Raw genomic sequence first — 17,996 nt, 5'->3', positions numbered from 1 at the left:
CCTCCCACAGTCCAAAGATGTGTTGGCTAAGTACACTGGCCATGCTAAATTGTCCTTCTTGTAGCTGAACAGGGGCTGGAGTGGGGTGACTAGGGGATTTTCACAGTAATTTCATTGTGGTGTTAATGTAAGCCTACTCGTGACTAATAAATAAACTTTTATTTTTTCTTAATAATTACCTTGGCTGCAATTTCATTGCTTGGATCTTTAATGAAAGTTACTGCAGGGCCCATCTTGCTATTCAGTGCTTATTTCAACAGCAATGCACAAGTTAGTGACATGAATGTGTGTGGCACAGTTTAGGTACTCTGGTGTTACGTGAGCCAGTTTGGGCTGTGTTAAAAGCCCTTGAAAAAGTCACAACTTTCTGAATGAATTGCAGTTGTGTTTTCAACGAGGATCTCTAATACGATAAAATATTCTACAGAATACAAAATCATAAAAATGCATTTTCTATAAACTGTATGAGATTTCAATTCCTACAGTACCTTAATCTCATAAGACCATAACTATAGGAGCAGAATTAGACCATTTTACCCATCGAGTTTACTCCATCATTCAATCACGGCTGATACGTTTCTCAACCCCATTCTCCCGTCTTTTCTCCATAATCATGTGTATGTCCCAATTTTTATTTCACTACCTTTCACCGTTTTAAATTGCTTCATAGACAATCAGTGCAATTAACTTCCTGGTTTGCTGACTGTGAGGATACGTCAGTACGATTGCCTGCTTACCCTGAGTGAGAACATCACTGCTGCCTGATTCCTACAGATCCTGTTGACCTGGTACTAGGTTTATACCAGAAAGGGGAAATCTGCACAACAAACATCGCTAGATCTTTATGAGGACTTATCCTCCAGGTTAGTTGCAAAAGGCAAGTTTTTTTCTACACAGAGGGTGGTGGGTGCCTGGAACTAGCTGCTGGGGGAGGTAGTGGATGCAGATACGATTGTGAATTTTAAGGGGCATCTGGACAAATACATGAATAGGATGGAATAGAGGGATATGGTCCCCGGAAGGGGAGGGCAGTTTTAGTTAAGTTGGGCAGCATGGTCGGAGCAGGCTTGGAGGGTCCATAGGCCTGTTCCTGTGCTGTAATTTTCTTTGTTCTTTGTCAATGATGAACATCGTTACCTTGTCACTAACCACGATATCACAGCCATTAAATAGAAAACTTTTGTTACAGATACCTGCTTGCAAAGATGAAAAACTTAACAATGCAGCTCATTTGGCAAAGTAACTTTCTTTCCCAAGCATAAAAGATTAATTCCATTATCGCCATTATAGTCCATTAATTTCATATTTATTCTGGGCTAAAGGAAAATCAAGCTTAGACAATGTAACCCAGATACGTTTAACGGATTGTCCTGATTCTGTTTTTCATTAGATTTAAAATAATCCATGGCAATATTCATTTTCTTGATCTTGGCATCAATCACCATCAGGTGACTTTTTAGTAAGGTCGCAAAATCAATGATCATTAAAAATAGTTTAAAACAAGGTGTAGAATATTAAGCATAACGTATGCATTAACCAGTAAACTTTTGCTTATAGGTCTCTATCTTGAGTCAAATTATTTTTCAGGCTTTTAGCAGGTTCAGAGTAAAACCATAAAGCAATGTTAAGTACGTGTAATCACTTGTATGGAACGTGTATTAATCTGTCTATATGTAATGTACACACACCAAAGAATTTCCATGCCAGCTTTATGTACTGCGTCCTTAGGTCACATTCCTAATGCTCCCAAAATATTTCTTTTCTGCAAAATTTGCACATGAACCAGAAGTGGAAAGCACATTATTTCAAAACATTCTAATCAGAATATCATTGCATCATTTCTGGAGTTTGATTAGATTCCCATTCAAACTATTTTGAATAACCTATTTCAATGCAGAAGGCAGTCAATTGGTCCATCATGCACCTATCAGCTCTTTGGTCGAGCTACTCTCTCCCTAACGTCCAATCGGATATATATTCAATTCTTATTTCAGTGTTACTATATAATCGGCTTATTCCATCCTTCCAGATGGTGCATTCCGAGTCACAACAACCTGCTATGAATAAAAATGTTCCCACGTGGTTCTTTTACCAATCATTTTAAATCAGCGTCCTCTGAATCATAGAATCCTACAGTGCAGAAGGAGGCCCTTCAGCCCATCGAGTCTGCACTGACCATCAACCCACCCAGGCCCTATTCCCCATAACTGTACGCGCTTACTCTAGCTAGTCCCCCTGGTTACTGATTCTTCTGCCATTCGGAACAGATTCTCTCGACTGATTCATCAAAATACCCAAACCAGCCTGAACGTCCATGAAATTCAACTGCAGTTCCACTCAAAACGTAAACTTTTCGACTCTGTCCTGCCCAATTCACATTTCTCGCTGTTAAGTTTTGTCTAAGGTGAACTTATCCATTTCAGCTGTCTATGTCTTCCTGAAGTCCTCCTCATTTCTGAATTCTGTGGCAAATGCATACTCTGAAATTATGCCCCAAACTCCCATGTCCAGATCACTGAGTAAAGAACAATGCCTCTAATGCTGACGGCTAGGAAACATCACAGTAAACTACCCTCTAGTCTACAAAAATACTCATTGCTACTCTCTGTTTTCTGTTCCTTCACCCATTTTGTATCCATGTTACCACTGTTCCTTCACACTCGTGGACTTTAGTCTATTATGTGGCAGTCTATCAAATTCCTTCTAAAAGTCTACATGCAGAACATCAACAAAGATTAATTCAGCACAGAATCATAGAACCATACAATCTACAGTACAGAAAGAGGTCATTTGGCCCATCGAGTCTGCACTGACAACAATCCCACCCAGATCCTTTTCCTGTAACCCCACATATTTACCCTTCTAATCCCCCTGACACTCAGGGGCAATTTACCATGGCCAATCAACCTAACCCACGCATCTCTGGAGTGTAGAAAGTACTAGTGAGTTTACTATCAAATAAATCGATTGGACTTAAACCTGGTGTTGTCAGACTTTTTACTGTGTTTACCCCAGTCCAACGCCGGCATATCCACATTGTGTGGGAAGAAACCAGAGCACCTGGAGGAAATCGATGCACCCACAGGAAGAATGTGCAAACTCCACACAGACGGGGACCCAAGGCTGGAATTGAACCCAGGTCTCTGGCACTGTGAGGCAGCAGTGCTAACCACTGTGCCACCATACTGCCCCAATCACTGTGCCACCATGCTGCCACAGGAACGGGCCCTTCAGCCCACCAAGCTTGCACTGATTCCTAGTCCTTATTTAGACCCTCTAATTATTGCCCATATGTGGTTTCTATTCCTCTGTTCATCTCCCATTCATGTGTCTATCAAGATACACCTTGAACGCTGCGTCTATTGGCAGTGCATTCCAGGCACTCACCACCCGTGTGAAAACTTTCCTGGTATGTCTCCCCTAAACTTTTCCCTATTCACCTTGAACCTGTGTCCTTTTGTAATTTCTCCTTCCTAAGAAGGATTGGAGCTTCCACAATTCCTTTGTAGCAAATACGTTCCTCTAACACCATTCCAATATTAGGTGGTCTATACTATACACCTAGAAACATGATCTGTTGATCCTTAATTCCAACTAAATGGACTCTAGCCAGAACTTTCCTGCCACAGAGCAGGAAATTCCCACTCGAGGTCAAAGGACTTCTGGCTGGCTTGTCAAATTTTACCTCCTGTCCGGGCACAGATAGGTCCAGCAAATCCCGGTCTTTGCCACTCCTTCCTAAACTACCTTCTCCAATGCTGTAATAGTCAATGCTCCAATGCACCCACCTTACCCTCCCCACCACCGATCTGACAGTTTTCATAAATTGCAGAGAATCAGACCAGGAAAGATTAGATTTGCTTTAAAAATACTCATCTTGCAACAAGCAAAAGCCATTACACACTGGAACATTATCATTAATTTGTTTGTCACGGTCACATACTGAACTTGCAAACCTTTGCTGTAACATATACCTTGGCTGGTGCTGCATTTTGAGAAGCAGGTTTCTGAACATATCCAGATTCTTCATCAGATGCCACTTGGTTTGATCTTTGTAGATATTTGTCAGGAATTCCATCACCAAATGGTGACATTTGTATACAGCATGGCTTTGTCTGTAGCGATTGCTGAATTATTTTCTCCTGGGGGAAAAAAAACACCATGTATTAGTCAAACAGAATTTTAAATTTACATTTATTGTAGCAAGATGAATGGTAATTACACCCTTTGGTTAAACGATTTTGACACATACTTCCTTCTCTTCGTGATAATCTGATTCCTCACTCAGCAAGTGTTGCAGCCTGTCCTGTAGTGTCCGGGATGACTTTTCCTGAAAGCATAAAGGGAAGATGAAGAAATATGAAATCAGAGCCTCAGAAATCCACAGGACTCCCCCACCATCAACTTTTTGGGGGTTGCCACTGACCAGGATCTGAACTGGATCAGCCATATAAATACTGTGGTTACCAGAGCAGGTCAGAGACTGGGAACTCTGTAGCAGTAACTCACTTCCTGACTCCCCAGAGCTTGTTTATCAATCACAAGGCAAATCAGGAGTGTGAAGAAATACTCTCACTGTGAGGGTATGATGAGTGCAGCTCTACCTAGGTTGGTCTGGGTAGTAAGATTTGAGTTTAACATGACCATTTTTAGACCATTTCATAATAAATTGATATGGTCAAGGAAGGCATTTTGATACTGGCACAATGCTTAAGAAGCCATTCTGTATTTTGAATTAAATGTATTATTCAAGGTTACTGTATTGAGATAGTCACCAGCCATCAAGAAGCAGGTAGTGGGACTGCATTGAACTATAGTTAATGAATCAATAATTATATTAGAAAGACTATATCTTAATTCAAAACCTTTCATTCTGAGCTTATGAAACTTATTAACTAATTGCAAAGAGCAATATCTATGAACAAGTGTGTAGTGTGGAGAGGATGTCCTAGCAAGGAAAGCCTCAAACAGTGTCCCAAGATCTTCCTAAAGATTGGGTTTTAAATAAAATATTTATTGAAACTTTATGAACAGTGAAATTGTACAAGATCTGCGAGCGTGTATTCTTGCCCAAGGTAAAAACAGCCACATGCTGTATGTAATTGGGATCCAATTAAACCAATCTAGCAATGGTGAAGGCCAAGTACTAAGTTGGAAGAAGACTAACTCTGAAGTAAGGTGACTTGGATTTAAAAGCAGGGGTTCTGCTGGTGAAGACTCCTCATGCAAGGATTCAAGTGAAGTTGCCTTAATGGAATTTGAAGAAGATAATTCTTCAATAGACTGACCACCTGAATGAAGTTGTAAGAAGTTTTATTGTCTTAAAAGTTAAGTATATCTTTTCTCTTTAATTAACTTCTTTAATATTTACTCTTTAAAGAGTCCAGCTTTTTGCCTTTTGTTTACATCCGGTCCAAACCAAAGAAAATGTATTAAATGACAAGTTGAGGTCCAATGAAATCATTAATTGTCAAAGAAAACCTACCAACACTCAAGAAACTCAACACCATCCAAGACAGAGCAGTTCACTCGACTGGTTCAAAGATGTGTAGGTCAAGTGGATTAGCCAAACTAAATTGCCCCATAGTGTCCCAAGATATGCAGGTTAGGGGATTAGCCATGATAGATGCACTAGGTTACAGGGATAGGGCAGGGGAGTAAGATACACTATCAAAAAGTCAGTGCAAACTCAATGGGCTGAATGGTCTCCTTCTGGATTTAGGGATCCTGTGATTCTGCGATCCACAGCTTTAAACAGTCACTTCCTCCACCACTTGCACATAACTGAAGCCATGTGTCTCACACACAAGATTCATTGCAACAACTTGCTGAGACTTCTTTGACAGCGCTATTGAAACCTGCAACTCTCTCATCTAGAAGGACAAGTCTGCAGCTTCATGGGAATACCATCGCTTGGAAGTTCTCCTCCAAGGCACACAGCATCCTGACTTGAAACTCTGTCATCATCCCTTCACTGTCACTGAATCAAAATCGTGAAACTTCAGGTGTACCTATACCACATGCAGCGTGATGGTTCAGTGGTGAGCACTGCTGCCTCACAGTGCCAGGGACCTGGGTTTAATTTCCAGCTTGGGTCACTGTCTGTGTGGGTTTCCTCCAGGTGCTCCAGTTTCCTCCCACAATCTGAAAGATGTGCTGGTTAGGTGTATTGGCCATGCTAAATTCTCCCTCAGTGTACCCGAACAGGCGCCGTAATGTGGCGACTAGGGGATTTTTGCAGTAACTTCATTGCAGTGTTAAGGTAAGCTGACTTGTGACACTAATAAATAAATTTTACACTTTAAAAACTGGACCACAATGGTTCAAGAAGGGGACTTACCACTATCTTTCTCAGGGAAATTAGGAATGGACAAAAATGTTGTCATCGCCAATCATGATCGTTTCCCATGAATACATTTTTAAAAACTGAATCCAGAAAATCTGAGTACTATTTACAGTTGACCATTCTGAAAGGATTAATTTTGTTCTTAAGCATTTGGAACTGATGTGAGGGAACAAAAATGGAACTAATGACATTCTAGAAAAACAAAAATCCTTTTGGGGGTTAGTTTGCTCCACAATGAAATTGGTAATATTCTTTATGCAGTACATCCACAGAGAAAGTGAATGATTTTCTAAATATCTTACCTTGTGAGGCATAACTACTCCTTCCACAGGAATTGCTTGCTTCGGATCACATGATGAGTGCTTAACCTTCTCACAAATGGCCTGGTACAGACCAATCAGTTGTCTTCCTTTTTCAATGGCAGAATGTTTCTGAATGGTACCTTTTTTTCCCAACTAAAAGTAGAAATTCATTGCTAACTTTATTCTGTTTAAAATCTTTATGTAGATAACAGCCAAAAAAACAAATTCACTTAAGTGATATTAGTCAGAATAAGAATAACTGGCAAAATCTATAATCTATGTCTCCCCTTCAAATCAAAATTAAATTTTGAAGCTTTACATGAAGTTCAGTAACTGGCAGATGATAAAACTCTTATTCCATGATCTTGCTGGGGGAGGCAGTTAACTCAGGCATTATTTAACACGAGTATCTGTTTGTTATCCTCCAAGTGAGGCAAAGATGTCATGAGATTCTCTTAAAATGCCCATCTCTAGCTGTCGATGAAACAATCCAACCCAAACTTAATCCCAAACCTGAAAACATTGTCCGGCACCAAAAATAAGTGAACACATCCAACTACCGTTCTCACTCAAATTACAGTTTCAGATTTCATGGGCATTCATTCAAAAGCTGACTTGATTCAACATCAATCGATCGCATCGCAAGTCATGCAGGTAAAATTTAATACCTGCCTGCAAAAATTCTGGGAAAATGCATATTTGCTCATGAACTTATGCAATGCAGCTCTAGCTAAACACCTCTCCACAATTGTGTATTATGGAAGGAAGTTGACAGATAGATTGTCCCACCCAACCTTGCACCGGTACTAACTGCGTCAATAACAAATACATATTCCTTAATCTGTATACCTGCTGCATTAGCTTTGTAAAAAGTCTGACAACACCAGGTTTTAGTCCAACCGATTTATTTGATAGTAAACTCACAAGCTTTCGAGGGGACTCCCTCTTCGTCAGATGAATGGAGAGTTCTGGCCTCGGACAGAGCATATAAAGCACAGACAGTTTAGAGATTACTGATTAGAATGCGAATCTTTAGACCTAACCTGCTGTTCAAGTCCTAAAGTGGCTGACAATGTGTGTGGAAGGAGCACTGATCACAGGTTAAAGAGATGTGTATTGTCTCCAGACAGCACAGTGAATGAGGTTTTGCAAACCCAGGCAAGTCACAGGGGTTACAGATGGATCTTGGGTTCATGTCGCACTATCTGTAACTCCCATGACTTGCCTGGGTTTGCAAAACCTCACTCACTGTGCTGTCTGGAGACAATACACATCTCTTTAACTTGTGATCAGTGCTCCTTCCACACACATTGTCAGCCACTTTAGGACTTGAACAGCAGGTTAGGTGTAAAGATTCGCATTCTAATCAGTAATCTCTAAACTGTCTATGCTTTATATGCTCTGTCCGAGGCCAGAACTCACCATTCACCTGATGAAGAGGGAGTCCCCTCGAAAGCTTGTGAGTTTACTATCAAATAAATCGGTTGGACTAAAACCTGGTGTTGTCAGACTTTTTACTGTGTTTACCCCAGTCCAACGCCAGCACATCCACATCTTAGCTTTGTAACACAAGGGTCAGAATTCTCCGGCTATTCACACCCCACTGCCACCACCAGAGGGGACAGAGAATTTGGCACTCAGCCAAATCTGTGTTCATTGCAGCAGGACAGGGGAATCCTGCTGGCGTGAATTCACCCAAAATCCTTACTGCATCTCTTAACAGTGCAAGGAGTATGCAGCCTATGGTGCCAAACCGTGACAGGATTAGAGAGACCAAATACAGACAACGCAGAATCGCCGAGCAGAAACTGATAGCCAAGTTCCACACACAAGAATGGTCTCAACCGGGATCTTGGGTTCATGTCACACTACAAGTAACCCCACAACTTGCCTGGGCTTGCAAAATCTCACTAATTGTCCTGACTTGAGACAAAATTCACCTCTGTAACCTGTTCTTGGCCCTCTCTCCACTCACATTATCTGTACCTGTAAAGACTTGATTATCTATTAAGATTAGCATTCCAACCATTATCTTGTAAATTGAGTCTATGTCTATATATACCCTCTGAACCCAACTCTTCAGTCACCTGGTGAAGGAACAGCACTCCGAAAGTTTGTGTTACCAAACAGACCTGTTGGACTTTACCCTGGTGTTGTGAGACTTCTTACTGTCCCCACCCCAGTCCATTGCCGGCATCTCCATATCACAAATACAGACTATGTTATTGCTTTGCAGACCACCTCATTCAATCAGCAAGCATGACTATGACTTTTTAGTCGCCTGTCACTTTAATTTTCTAGCTTGCTCCCACTCTGACCTCTCTCTCCATAGCATAGTGCAACATTCCAATGAAACTCAACATTGCGCAAAGAACAGCAACTTATCTTCCAATCCTTCTGGACTCAACACTGAGAAGATGGAGTTCAATAAATTTAGATCATCACCTCTGCCCCATTGTGGTTTGTGTTCCTTTTATTGTTTTTTTTCCCTCTCTTGTTGCTTTCTCAATCTCTTTGCTTTATGCTCAGGAGGCCACTACCCTGCCACTCACACCACATCTGGACACACCATTTGTTTCTTTACCTGTCCCATTACCACTGGCTTTGGCTTTGAACCATGCAACCTTTTGTCAGTTCATCTGTCTTGACCTCAAAGCACTCGGAGAAAACCCACGTAGACATGGGGGGAAAGTGCAAACTCTACACAGACAGTGAATAACCAAGGTTGGAATTGAACCCTGGCGCTGAGAGGCAACAGTGCTAACTACAACGTCACCCCTGGGAAAAGGGAGACAAAGATGTAGTGGCCTTGGAGGCAGTTCAGAGGAGGTAGATTGATTCCAGAGATGAAGGGTTTGAAGTACGAAGAGAGATTGAACAGTTTAGAACTATACTCTCTGGAATTTAGAAGAATGAAGGGAGATCAAATTGAGGTATACAAGATGATAAAAGGTCTGGATAAAGGAGACGTGGATCGAATGCTTCCACTTGTGGGACATTCCAGAACGAGAAGTTGTAGTCTTGGGATAAAGGATAGCAAATTTAAAACAGAATTGAGGAGAAACTATTTCTCCCAAAGGGTTGAGTATCTGTGGAATTCATGACCCCAAAGTGTGGTGGATGCTGGGACAGTGAGTAAATTTAAGGAGGAGTTAGACAGATTTTTAATCGGTAATGGGGTGAAGGGTTACGGGGAGAAGGCAGGAAAATGGGGATGAGGAGGATATCAGCCATGATTGAATGACACAGCGGACTCGATGGGCCAAATGGCCTAATTCTATTTCTATACCTTAAGAACTTATGAACATATTTAAATGTGGCCTCATCATACATAAAAGAAATTACCTTGGCATCTATGATATTTGCATTGTTGGCAGCACTTGAAAATTGGCATGGTCTGTAGCCACAATTTTCAGTGCTGCTTCCAGCTGGATCTGGGTTGCAAAGCTTCAGTGTAGCTGGGGTTTTACCATCTTTTATTGGGTCCTTCGTAACTGGCAACTTCAGATGGGATTCAAAGAATGCCTTCCTCTGGCTCACAATAGAACCAGGGCGAGATATCTTGGTGACCGTCTCTGAACCTACCAGAGGCAAAACATATTGAGGTAAAACATCTGAAATCTTGTGTCCCGCCACTTAACGCAATAACCCCTGTTGCAAAAAAAAATGCTATTTAATTTTTCTGTCGACTGAAGTATTTTAAGAATCCGGGTGAATAACTTGAAAATCATAAAAGAGAGAGAAAAAGGAAAAGCAAATCAATAACTTGCACTTTATATAGCACCTTTCCTGACCTCAGGATGTCCCAAAGTATCCCACTGCCCGCTTAAGAATGTTTGAGGAAAACATGGCAGCCAATTTGTGCACAGCAAGATCCCACATACTGCAGTGAGATGTGCTCAAGATTCATGCAAATCTTGTCCAATCCCTTCACCTCACTGTTTTTTTTCCCACATTCAGAAGAATTCAACTGAAAGTATCCAACTTGTTTTACTTAACAATCTTCATAGTGAGCAGAGAGGAGAAATTCTCATCCCAAGCCCATTCATTAACTGACAATGTGCCTTTTCTTTGAAAAAAATCTACTGAAATTGAGGTTGGCCATGAATAAACACATATTATAATTGGATTTATGTCATCTTATTAAATCATTTCAAGTTTGTGGTACAGGGGGCAGCAATTCTTCATTCTGTGTAGCCTATTCTTTATAAGCAAGGTTTAGAGTATACCTGATATTATTCCTTCCAAGCAGTTTGATTGGCTAGACTTCTTCCATTCATGCTGCAGTTGCGATTGTTTGGCATCATTCAATGACCACCTCTTGTGTATAATGTCATTCTTGAAAAATAAGTCAATATCATCAAAAACTAAACAGCAATAATATTACATTTCAATGCATTTCTAATTCCATCAGCAATTAATGCTACTGAAGGAATAGAGTTCATTCTCCATTAAGTTCATTCACTTTAAGAGTCCTTTTACGGAAATTTCTGCTCAACACAACAAATTAATTAGTTAGTTAATATCTCATGATATTTTTCCCTTCATTGAGGTGCAGCCAAGAGATTATATTAACCACAAATCTACTTTAAATTGAAGTTTTGTTGTAACTGATAATAAGCATAGGAAATAATCACTTTCACATTGAAATTGCTTCCCCGTTTGAAACAGTTTAACACTACATTCTGCAGCCTCTCCTTTCCTTTCCCCCTATGCACTCTATGAACAGTATGCTTTGTCTGTATAGCGTGCAAGAAACAATACTTTTCATTGTATACTAATGCAAGGTTATGAATGTAGCCCAATCCATTAGGGCGGCACGGTAGCACAATGGTTGGCACTGTTGCTTCACAACGCCAGGGACCTGGGTTCGGTTCCCAGCTTGAGTCACTGTGTGGAGTTTGCACATTCTCTTCGTGTCTGCATGGGTCTCCTCCGGGTGCTCCAGTTTCCTCCCACAGTCCAAAGATGAGCTGGTTAGATTGATTGGCCATGCTAAAAATTGCCTGTTAGAGTCCTGAGATGCGTAGATTAGAGGGATTAGTGGGTAAATATATAGGGATATCAGGGTAGGCCTGGGTGGGATTGTGGTCAGTGCAGACTCGGGGCTGAATGGCCTCTTTCTATACTGTATGGATTCTATGATCTCACAAACCAGCCTCCCATCCGTTGATTTTGTCTACATTTCCCACCGCCTCGGAAAAGCAGCCAGCATAATCCAAGACACCGGACATTCTCTCTTCCACCTTCTTCCATTGGGAAAAAGATACAAAAGTGTGAGGTCACGTACCAACCAACTCAAGAACAGCTTCTTCCCTGCTGCAGTCAGACTTTTGAATGGGCCTACCTCGCATTAAGCTGATCTTCCTTTACACCCTCGCTACGACTATTACACTACACTCTGCACTCTTTCATTTCCTTCTGTATGAACAGTATGTTTTGTCTGTATAGTGCGCAAGAAACAATACTTTTCACTGTATGTTAATACATGTGACAATAATAAATCAAATAAAAATGTAACAGCAACGCACATTAGGTAGCAATAGGTTCAATCACTTCGTGAAGAGAGACATTATGATTGAATTCTCAAAATGTTGCATTTCATGAGTCTTGTAAATAATCTAAATATTCTAAAACATTGAGATAATTTGACTGCATGGAGAATCATATATTTGTAATGGGCAGTTAATAAATCACATCATTTGGCACAGAGAAAGATGAGAAACAGTGTTAGAGATGTAGGGAACACAAACGTGATCTTTAATATTGCAAGGCAAAGGACTTACGACAGAGGTCCAATGAAATATTGGTACTCCATCTCCCATCACTTTATCCATTCCTTGGAGACATTTACATTTAATAATGTAGCATATTCTGGGCAGCTCCTGTGAATGGTGTTATTAATTGTCAATAATGCATAATACATAAACATTAAAAATATACATCTGTTTTGCCTTAATGGGTAACTGTGATAAGGAAAACCCAAAGCATTACATTACAACATAAAGATTACTTGAAAGCACGCAGATAATTTGTAATATATTTAGGATTGACACCTTCAGAATAATCTAGTTAACCTAATGCCATCTTACAATTCTGAGTTTGCATCAGCTCAGTCATAAAAAGGAAAAAAAATTGCGTTTTAAATATAGAAGTATTGATTTTTTAAAATTTAATCTCATATTGCAGTGTGACATATTATTCACTGGGAGACTAAATTTCAGTTGAACTCCAGTAAAACCAATTAACAGATTAAGCAAACTCTAATTCTTTAAAAAAGACTTACCAAGCTTAATATTGAGCTTTTCAACACACCCGATCCTCAAGTACACAATGATGCCAGGGGGTGAGGTGGAAGATTGGTGAACTCTGAAAGATCAGTTTTTTACGTCCCGTAGCTTCGCTGTCAATCACATTTGCCAAACCTGGATTTGTGGAGTTGGACTTGAACTTGATTTAGATCAATAAGGGAGCCAGTCAGAACATTCTATTCATAATCTGTAGGGTGAAGGGAGGGAAAAGCAGGGCCTGCAAAGGAGAGAGAGGAAAAAAGCTCAAAGACTTTGTTCAGGTTTTTTTGTAAATAGTATTAGATATAATCATTTCCAATAAAAAGAACGTATTTTGGCAGGTCTAATTCTTTATAAATGAAGATGTTTTTACCCTTTTATGGGATGTGACCAGGTGAGTATTTATTGCTCATCTGTAAGTGTTCAGCCTTTTTCTGAATCGCTGAAGGTCACATGACTAATCTGATTGTAAACAGAATTTCTGCTCATATTGTTATTTCAGAAGTAGACTATTTTTAATAAAGATCAAATAAGATGCATTTGATCAATCTATATGAATGCTGTGCCTTTGACTAACAGTCATCATTCAGTTGAAAAATTCTAATTGCCAATCTGCAAAACTCAGCAAAGATGACAGCACACCAACAAATACAAGTTCAAAACTCATACATCCATCAGAAAACAAACACAGAATAAAAGCCAATGACACAAGCCACTGCTTTAAGGCAACTAAGTTAGTGTCTTATTTTTATTGGCCAAACAGAATTGGTTGGAGAAAACAAAAGCAACAGGTCGCAGTAAATGGCTGAGCCTTCCCTATTCCTGATCCCAGGTAGACAAGCTGCTCATTAGACAATATTCCTGCTCATGAGGAAAGAAGCCCTGGATCTCAGAAATTTTCCTGAGGTTTTCCTTAGTTGAACAACACCAACAATGTTGCAGGGTCATCAGCACTTCCATGTTTCCCAAGTCACACAGCATCCTTACACAGAAATCTATTTGTTGTTTTTTTTTGTTGCTGATGGGATATGGGTATCACCGGCAGCATTTACTACCCACCCCTGGTGGCAATTAAGTATCAACCATCTTGCTGTGGATCTGAAGTCACATGTAGGCCAGGCTAAGTATGGATGACAGACTTCATTCCCTAATAGTGACACTCAATAATGTTTTCATGGTCATCATTAGATTTTTAATGCCAGATTTTTAAAATTAACTTCAAATTTCACAACCTGCCATGGTGGGATACAAACCTGGGTCCCCAGAGCATTACCCTGGGTCTTCGGATACTAGCCCAATGACAATACCATTACGACACTACCACCTCTATGATTCTTCATCATCACTGGCTAATTTTCAAGGAAGTCCAACCAATCACCATTCTGGGAGCAATGTCAGCGTGAGGACTGTATAGTCATAGAGGTTTACAGCATGGAAAAAGGCTCTTCAGCCCAACTTGTCCATGTTGCCCAGTTTTTACTATTGTGCTAGTCCCAATTGGTAGCATTTGGCGCATATCCCTCCATACCCATTGTAATCATGTAACTATCTAAATGCTTTTTAAAAGGTAAAATTGTACCCGCCTCTACTACTACCTCTGGCACATCATTCCAGACACTTACCACTATCTTGAACAAATAGATTGCCCCCTGGACTCTTTTGTATCTCTTCCCTCTCACCTTAAACCTATGCCTTCTAGTTTGAGACTCCCCTACCTTTGGGAAAAGATATTGACTATCTAGCTGATCTGTGCCCCTCATTATTTTACAGACCTCTATAAGATCACCCCTCAGCCTCCTGCACTCCAGAGAAAAAAGTCCCAGTCTATCCAGCCTCTCAAACATTTCCTTCAGACGTTAGTTACAGTTGGAGATTTTTTAAAAGTTTTTTTCTCTATCCAGTAGCTCCCTCTTTTAATCCCATCTTTCCTTTTGCCTGGGTGGCACAGTGGGACAGTGGTTAGTACTGCTGCCTCACATTGCCAGGGACCTGGGTTCAATTCCAGCCTCAGGTGACTGTCTGTGTGGAGTTTGCACATTCTCCCCGTGTCTGCGTGGGTTTCCTCCGGGTGCTCCGGTTTCCTCCCACAGTCCAAAGATGTGCTGATTGTGTGCATTGGCCTTGCTAAACTGTCCCTTAGTGGCAGGAGGACTAGCTAGGTGTAAATGCATGGGGCTATGGGGATAGGGCCAGAGTGGGATTGTGCAGATGCAATGGGCTGAACGGCTTCCTTCGGCACTGTAGGATTCTATGATTCCCACGTGATTAACATACAACATATACTCAAAAATCTCAGCAGGTCTGAAGCATCTGCAGAGAGGGAATACAGCCAACGTTTCCAGTCTGAATGACTCTCTGAAGGGTCATTTTCTGTTTTGATTCCAGGTTCCGCAGTATTTTGCCTTTATGCACTATATACTCCCCGATCTTTGTGGAGCTTCAGTGAAGATTCTTCAGTTGGATGCATTGAAAAGCCTCACTTTTCCTCTCCCTGTTCAGGCATCTGACAGATGCCCTGTAGTGGTCACAGCGCTGGATCAGACATGAGTATTGCATGTCATTGCTGAAGATCCTGCACACACATTGTGGGCAGCTGTCAGCTTAGTGAATGACAAACGTTGTTCCTTCGCCACTGACCATAACATTTGGGACATTAATTTACTGCATGTGTAATAAAGCAGAAGATTTTTTTGTCACTCATTCAGCTTTACAGAGGACAGTAATACAGAGCTCTACGCAATGATGGGGAAATTCAATACCCTTTTCACAACCATGAAAAACACATGACGAATGAAGAACTAAATTGCAGCAAAAGAAAATAATGTAGAATTATGAATAAATAAGCTTTGGGGATTAGCGTATCGAGGGGAGCAGCAGCCAAAGAATTAAGGACAAACTAGTAATGGAAATGTTAGATGAGGGTTTGAGTGTATGTGTGTAATTAGATGCAAATCTGACATTAGATACAGATACAGCAGTGGTGCAGAGGATCAGATTACAAGTACAAAGAGAAGTGTAACAACAGAGGTATGTGCGGTAGATGTGGCCAACTGTTAAACAGCAGGGAAAACTGTACAACTATCAGTGCTAAATATAGAAAAATGGACACCATATAATTGGGTATTATCCAAGAAAAGGTTACTGTTGAATTTTGCAGCTTTTATCGTTACATTCAATGACCAATTTTACCAAATTATAATATTGCTGTGAAGTTTGATTCGGCTAAATAATTAAAGAATTATCTCCTAAAGCTACACAAGCCATTTAGAATGATTAGGAAGATATAAACATTTTGATGTTTGTTCTTTACTTGCAGGATGCATCAGCATTGAAACAAAGTGGGTGATCAAGTACATCCTACTTGATGTTGTTTGCACCCTGATGTTAGTCATGGGGTGGGTGGGAAGGGGCACTTCACTGTCAGATAATGCAGATAAAAGTAAAGTAAAAATAAAGTTAGTTTGTTAGTCACATTAACATTGCATTAACACTGCAATGAAATTAGTGTGAAATTCCCCTAATCGCCACAGTCCAGCACATCTTAAAGACTGTGGGAGGAAATTGGAACGCCTAGAAGAAACCCACGCAGACATGGGAAGAACATACAAACCCCACACAGACAACGACCCAAGCCGGGAATTGAACCCTGGTCCCTAACACTTTGAAGCAGCAGTGCTAACCATCATGTCACCCTGCCACCCCAGATGACATGTGGTGTTCTCCTCAATGAATAGGCTTTATCAATCAAAGTGCTAGCTTTGACAGGCAATTTAATAAGCCAATCTTCACCATACAACATTGAGGGAGGGAGGTTTAATCACGTCAAAGCTTACTTAGTTGCTATTTTCTCACTCTTTCTTTGAAGAAGTGAGTCTGGAACAGGCATGGACACACAGAACTCTCTCATCAGTCAGGGAGATTGGCAAACGCTGGGTTTGCGTATTAATGTATGCAGCACGTGACAGAGGAAATTAGGTTCACGTTGGGGCAGGGACTGCTGGCTGGCTGGCTGAGTTTACTCAACACCAGGGCAGCATCCGACAGTAAAATCTTCCTGCTTGGGGATTGGGTGGTGCTGGTTAATCATAAATGCCAGATAATGGAGAGACTGGAATACCGGACAATATTGTGGATATGAACGAACGTGCAAATTCTCAGCAAGTAAAGAACAGTATTCTTTTTACTTCTCGTAGGACCATAGAATCCCTACACTGCAGAAGGAAGCCATTCAGCCCATCGAGTCTACACCAACTGTCTGAAAGATCACCCTCCCCCAACCCTATCTCCGTAACCTTGTGCATTTACCATGGCCAGTCCAGCTAACGTACACAACTTTGGACTCACTTTTAACATTAAAATACAAATTCAGGTTTAAAATAATACAAACTACAGATACAAGCTCCAGATAGCTTCAAAATTATTTCCAGTTGGGAAAGTGGAATGTCAGAAATTCCAGTAAAGTTTTCTGTTTGAAAATTGACGTATTTCATTGGAAAATTGTAACTTATTTATTCATATATTTCATACAAAATATACCTGTCTCTGGTTTATAATTGACCTCATCTTTCTGGGTTGATTTTTTTTGTCTTCCTTCTGAATAAGATGATTAATTTTGGAGGACTTGGAGGAGTCTATTGTTATGGTCACCAGGTCACTAATGTTCAACAGGACATTGTGGGAATTTCAAGTCTGTCAGCCACTGGTGTCAACTCTCCCCAACTGTAGAAAGCCAACTGGGGACATTCAACATCAATTGTTGCCAGACTGGTCCCAATTTCCAATTGCTAACTGGATTCATCTGATTTTCCCATCTCAACGAGGCTGTGGCTGTTGTCAGCAATGCTCAGATCACTAAGGGGTCTAGGCACATTATGCCAGGAAGGGGTGTGTGTGTGTGTGTGTGTGTGTGTGTGTGTGTGTGTGTGTGTGTGTGTGTGTGTGAGTGAGTGAGTGAGTGAGGTGAGGCAGGGGTGTACCAGAATGGGGGTGAGGGTTGGGGAGGGGACAGGCTGCTGGCTCGCACCAAACTATCCCTCTTCCCAATGCAAGGTCCCTCAG

The 17,996-nt window shown here is 40.8% G+C and overlaps 1 protein-coding gene across 3 annotated transcripts in view; it reads right to left on the bottom strand.

Annotated features, from left to right (window-relative positions):
• LOC145352322 (uncharacterized) overlaps positions 1 to 17,996 on the bottom strand; it is a 71,880-nt gene that overhangs the window by 51,723 nt on the left and 2,161 nt on the right. For all 3 annotated transcript variants that reach the window (XM_080202080.1, XM_080202082.1, XM_080202081.1), the window contains exons 2-8: positions 12,935 to 13,176; positions 12,435 to 12,533; positions 10,878 to 10,986; positions 9,994 to 10,229; positions 6,649 to 6,801; positions 4,253 to 4,330; positions 3,975 to 4,142 (exon numbers count right to left, since the gene is read on the bottom strand). In XM_080202080.1, the coding sequence (XP_080058206.1) occupies positions 3,975 to 4,142; positions 4,253 to 4,330; positions 6,649 to 6,801; positions 9,994 to 10,229; positions 10,878 to 10,986; positions 12,435 to 12,485 (795 nt within the window). In that variant the 5' untranslated portion in view covers positions 12,486 to 12,533; positions 12,935 to 13,176. The remainder of the gene's footprint in view (positions 1 to 3,974; positions 4,143 to 4,252; positions 4,331 to 6,648; positions 6,802 to 9,993; positions 10,230 to 10,877; positions 10,987 to 12,434; positions 12,534 to 12,934; positions 13,177 to 17,996) is intronic.

Source organism: Carcharhinus amblyrhynchos, chromosome 14, assembly GCF_965287045.1.
Source record: "Carcharhinus amblyrhynchos chromosome 14, sCarAmb.v2.hapA, whole genome shotgun sequence".
Classification (NCBI taxonomy): Eukaryota; Metazoa; Chordata; class Chondrichthyes; order Carcharhiniformes; family Carcharhinidae; genus Carcharhinus; species Carcharhinus amblyrhynchos.
Note: the sequence above shows the minus strand (reverse complement) of the source record. Positions and strands in the feature narration are given on the sequence as shown.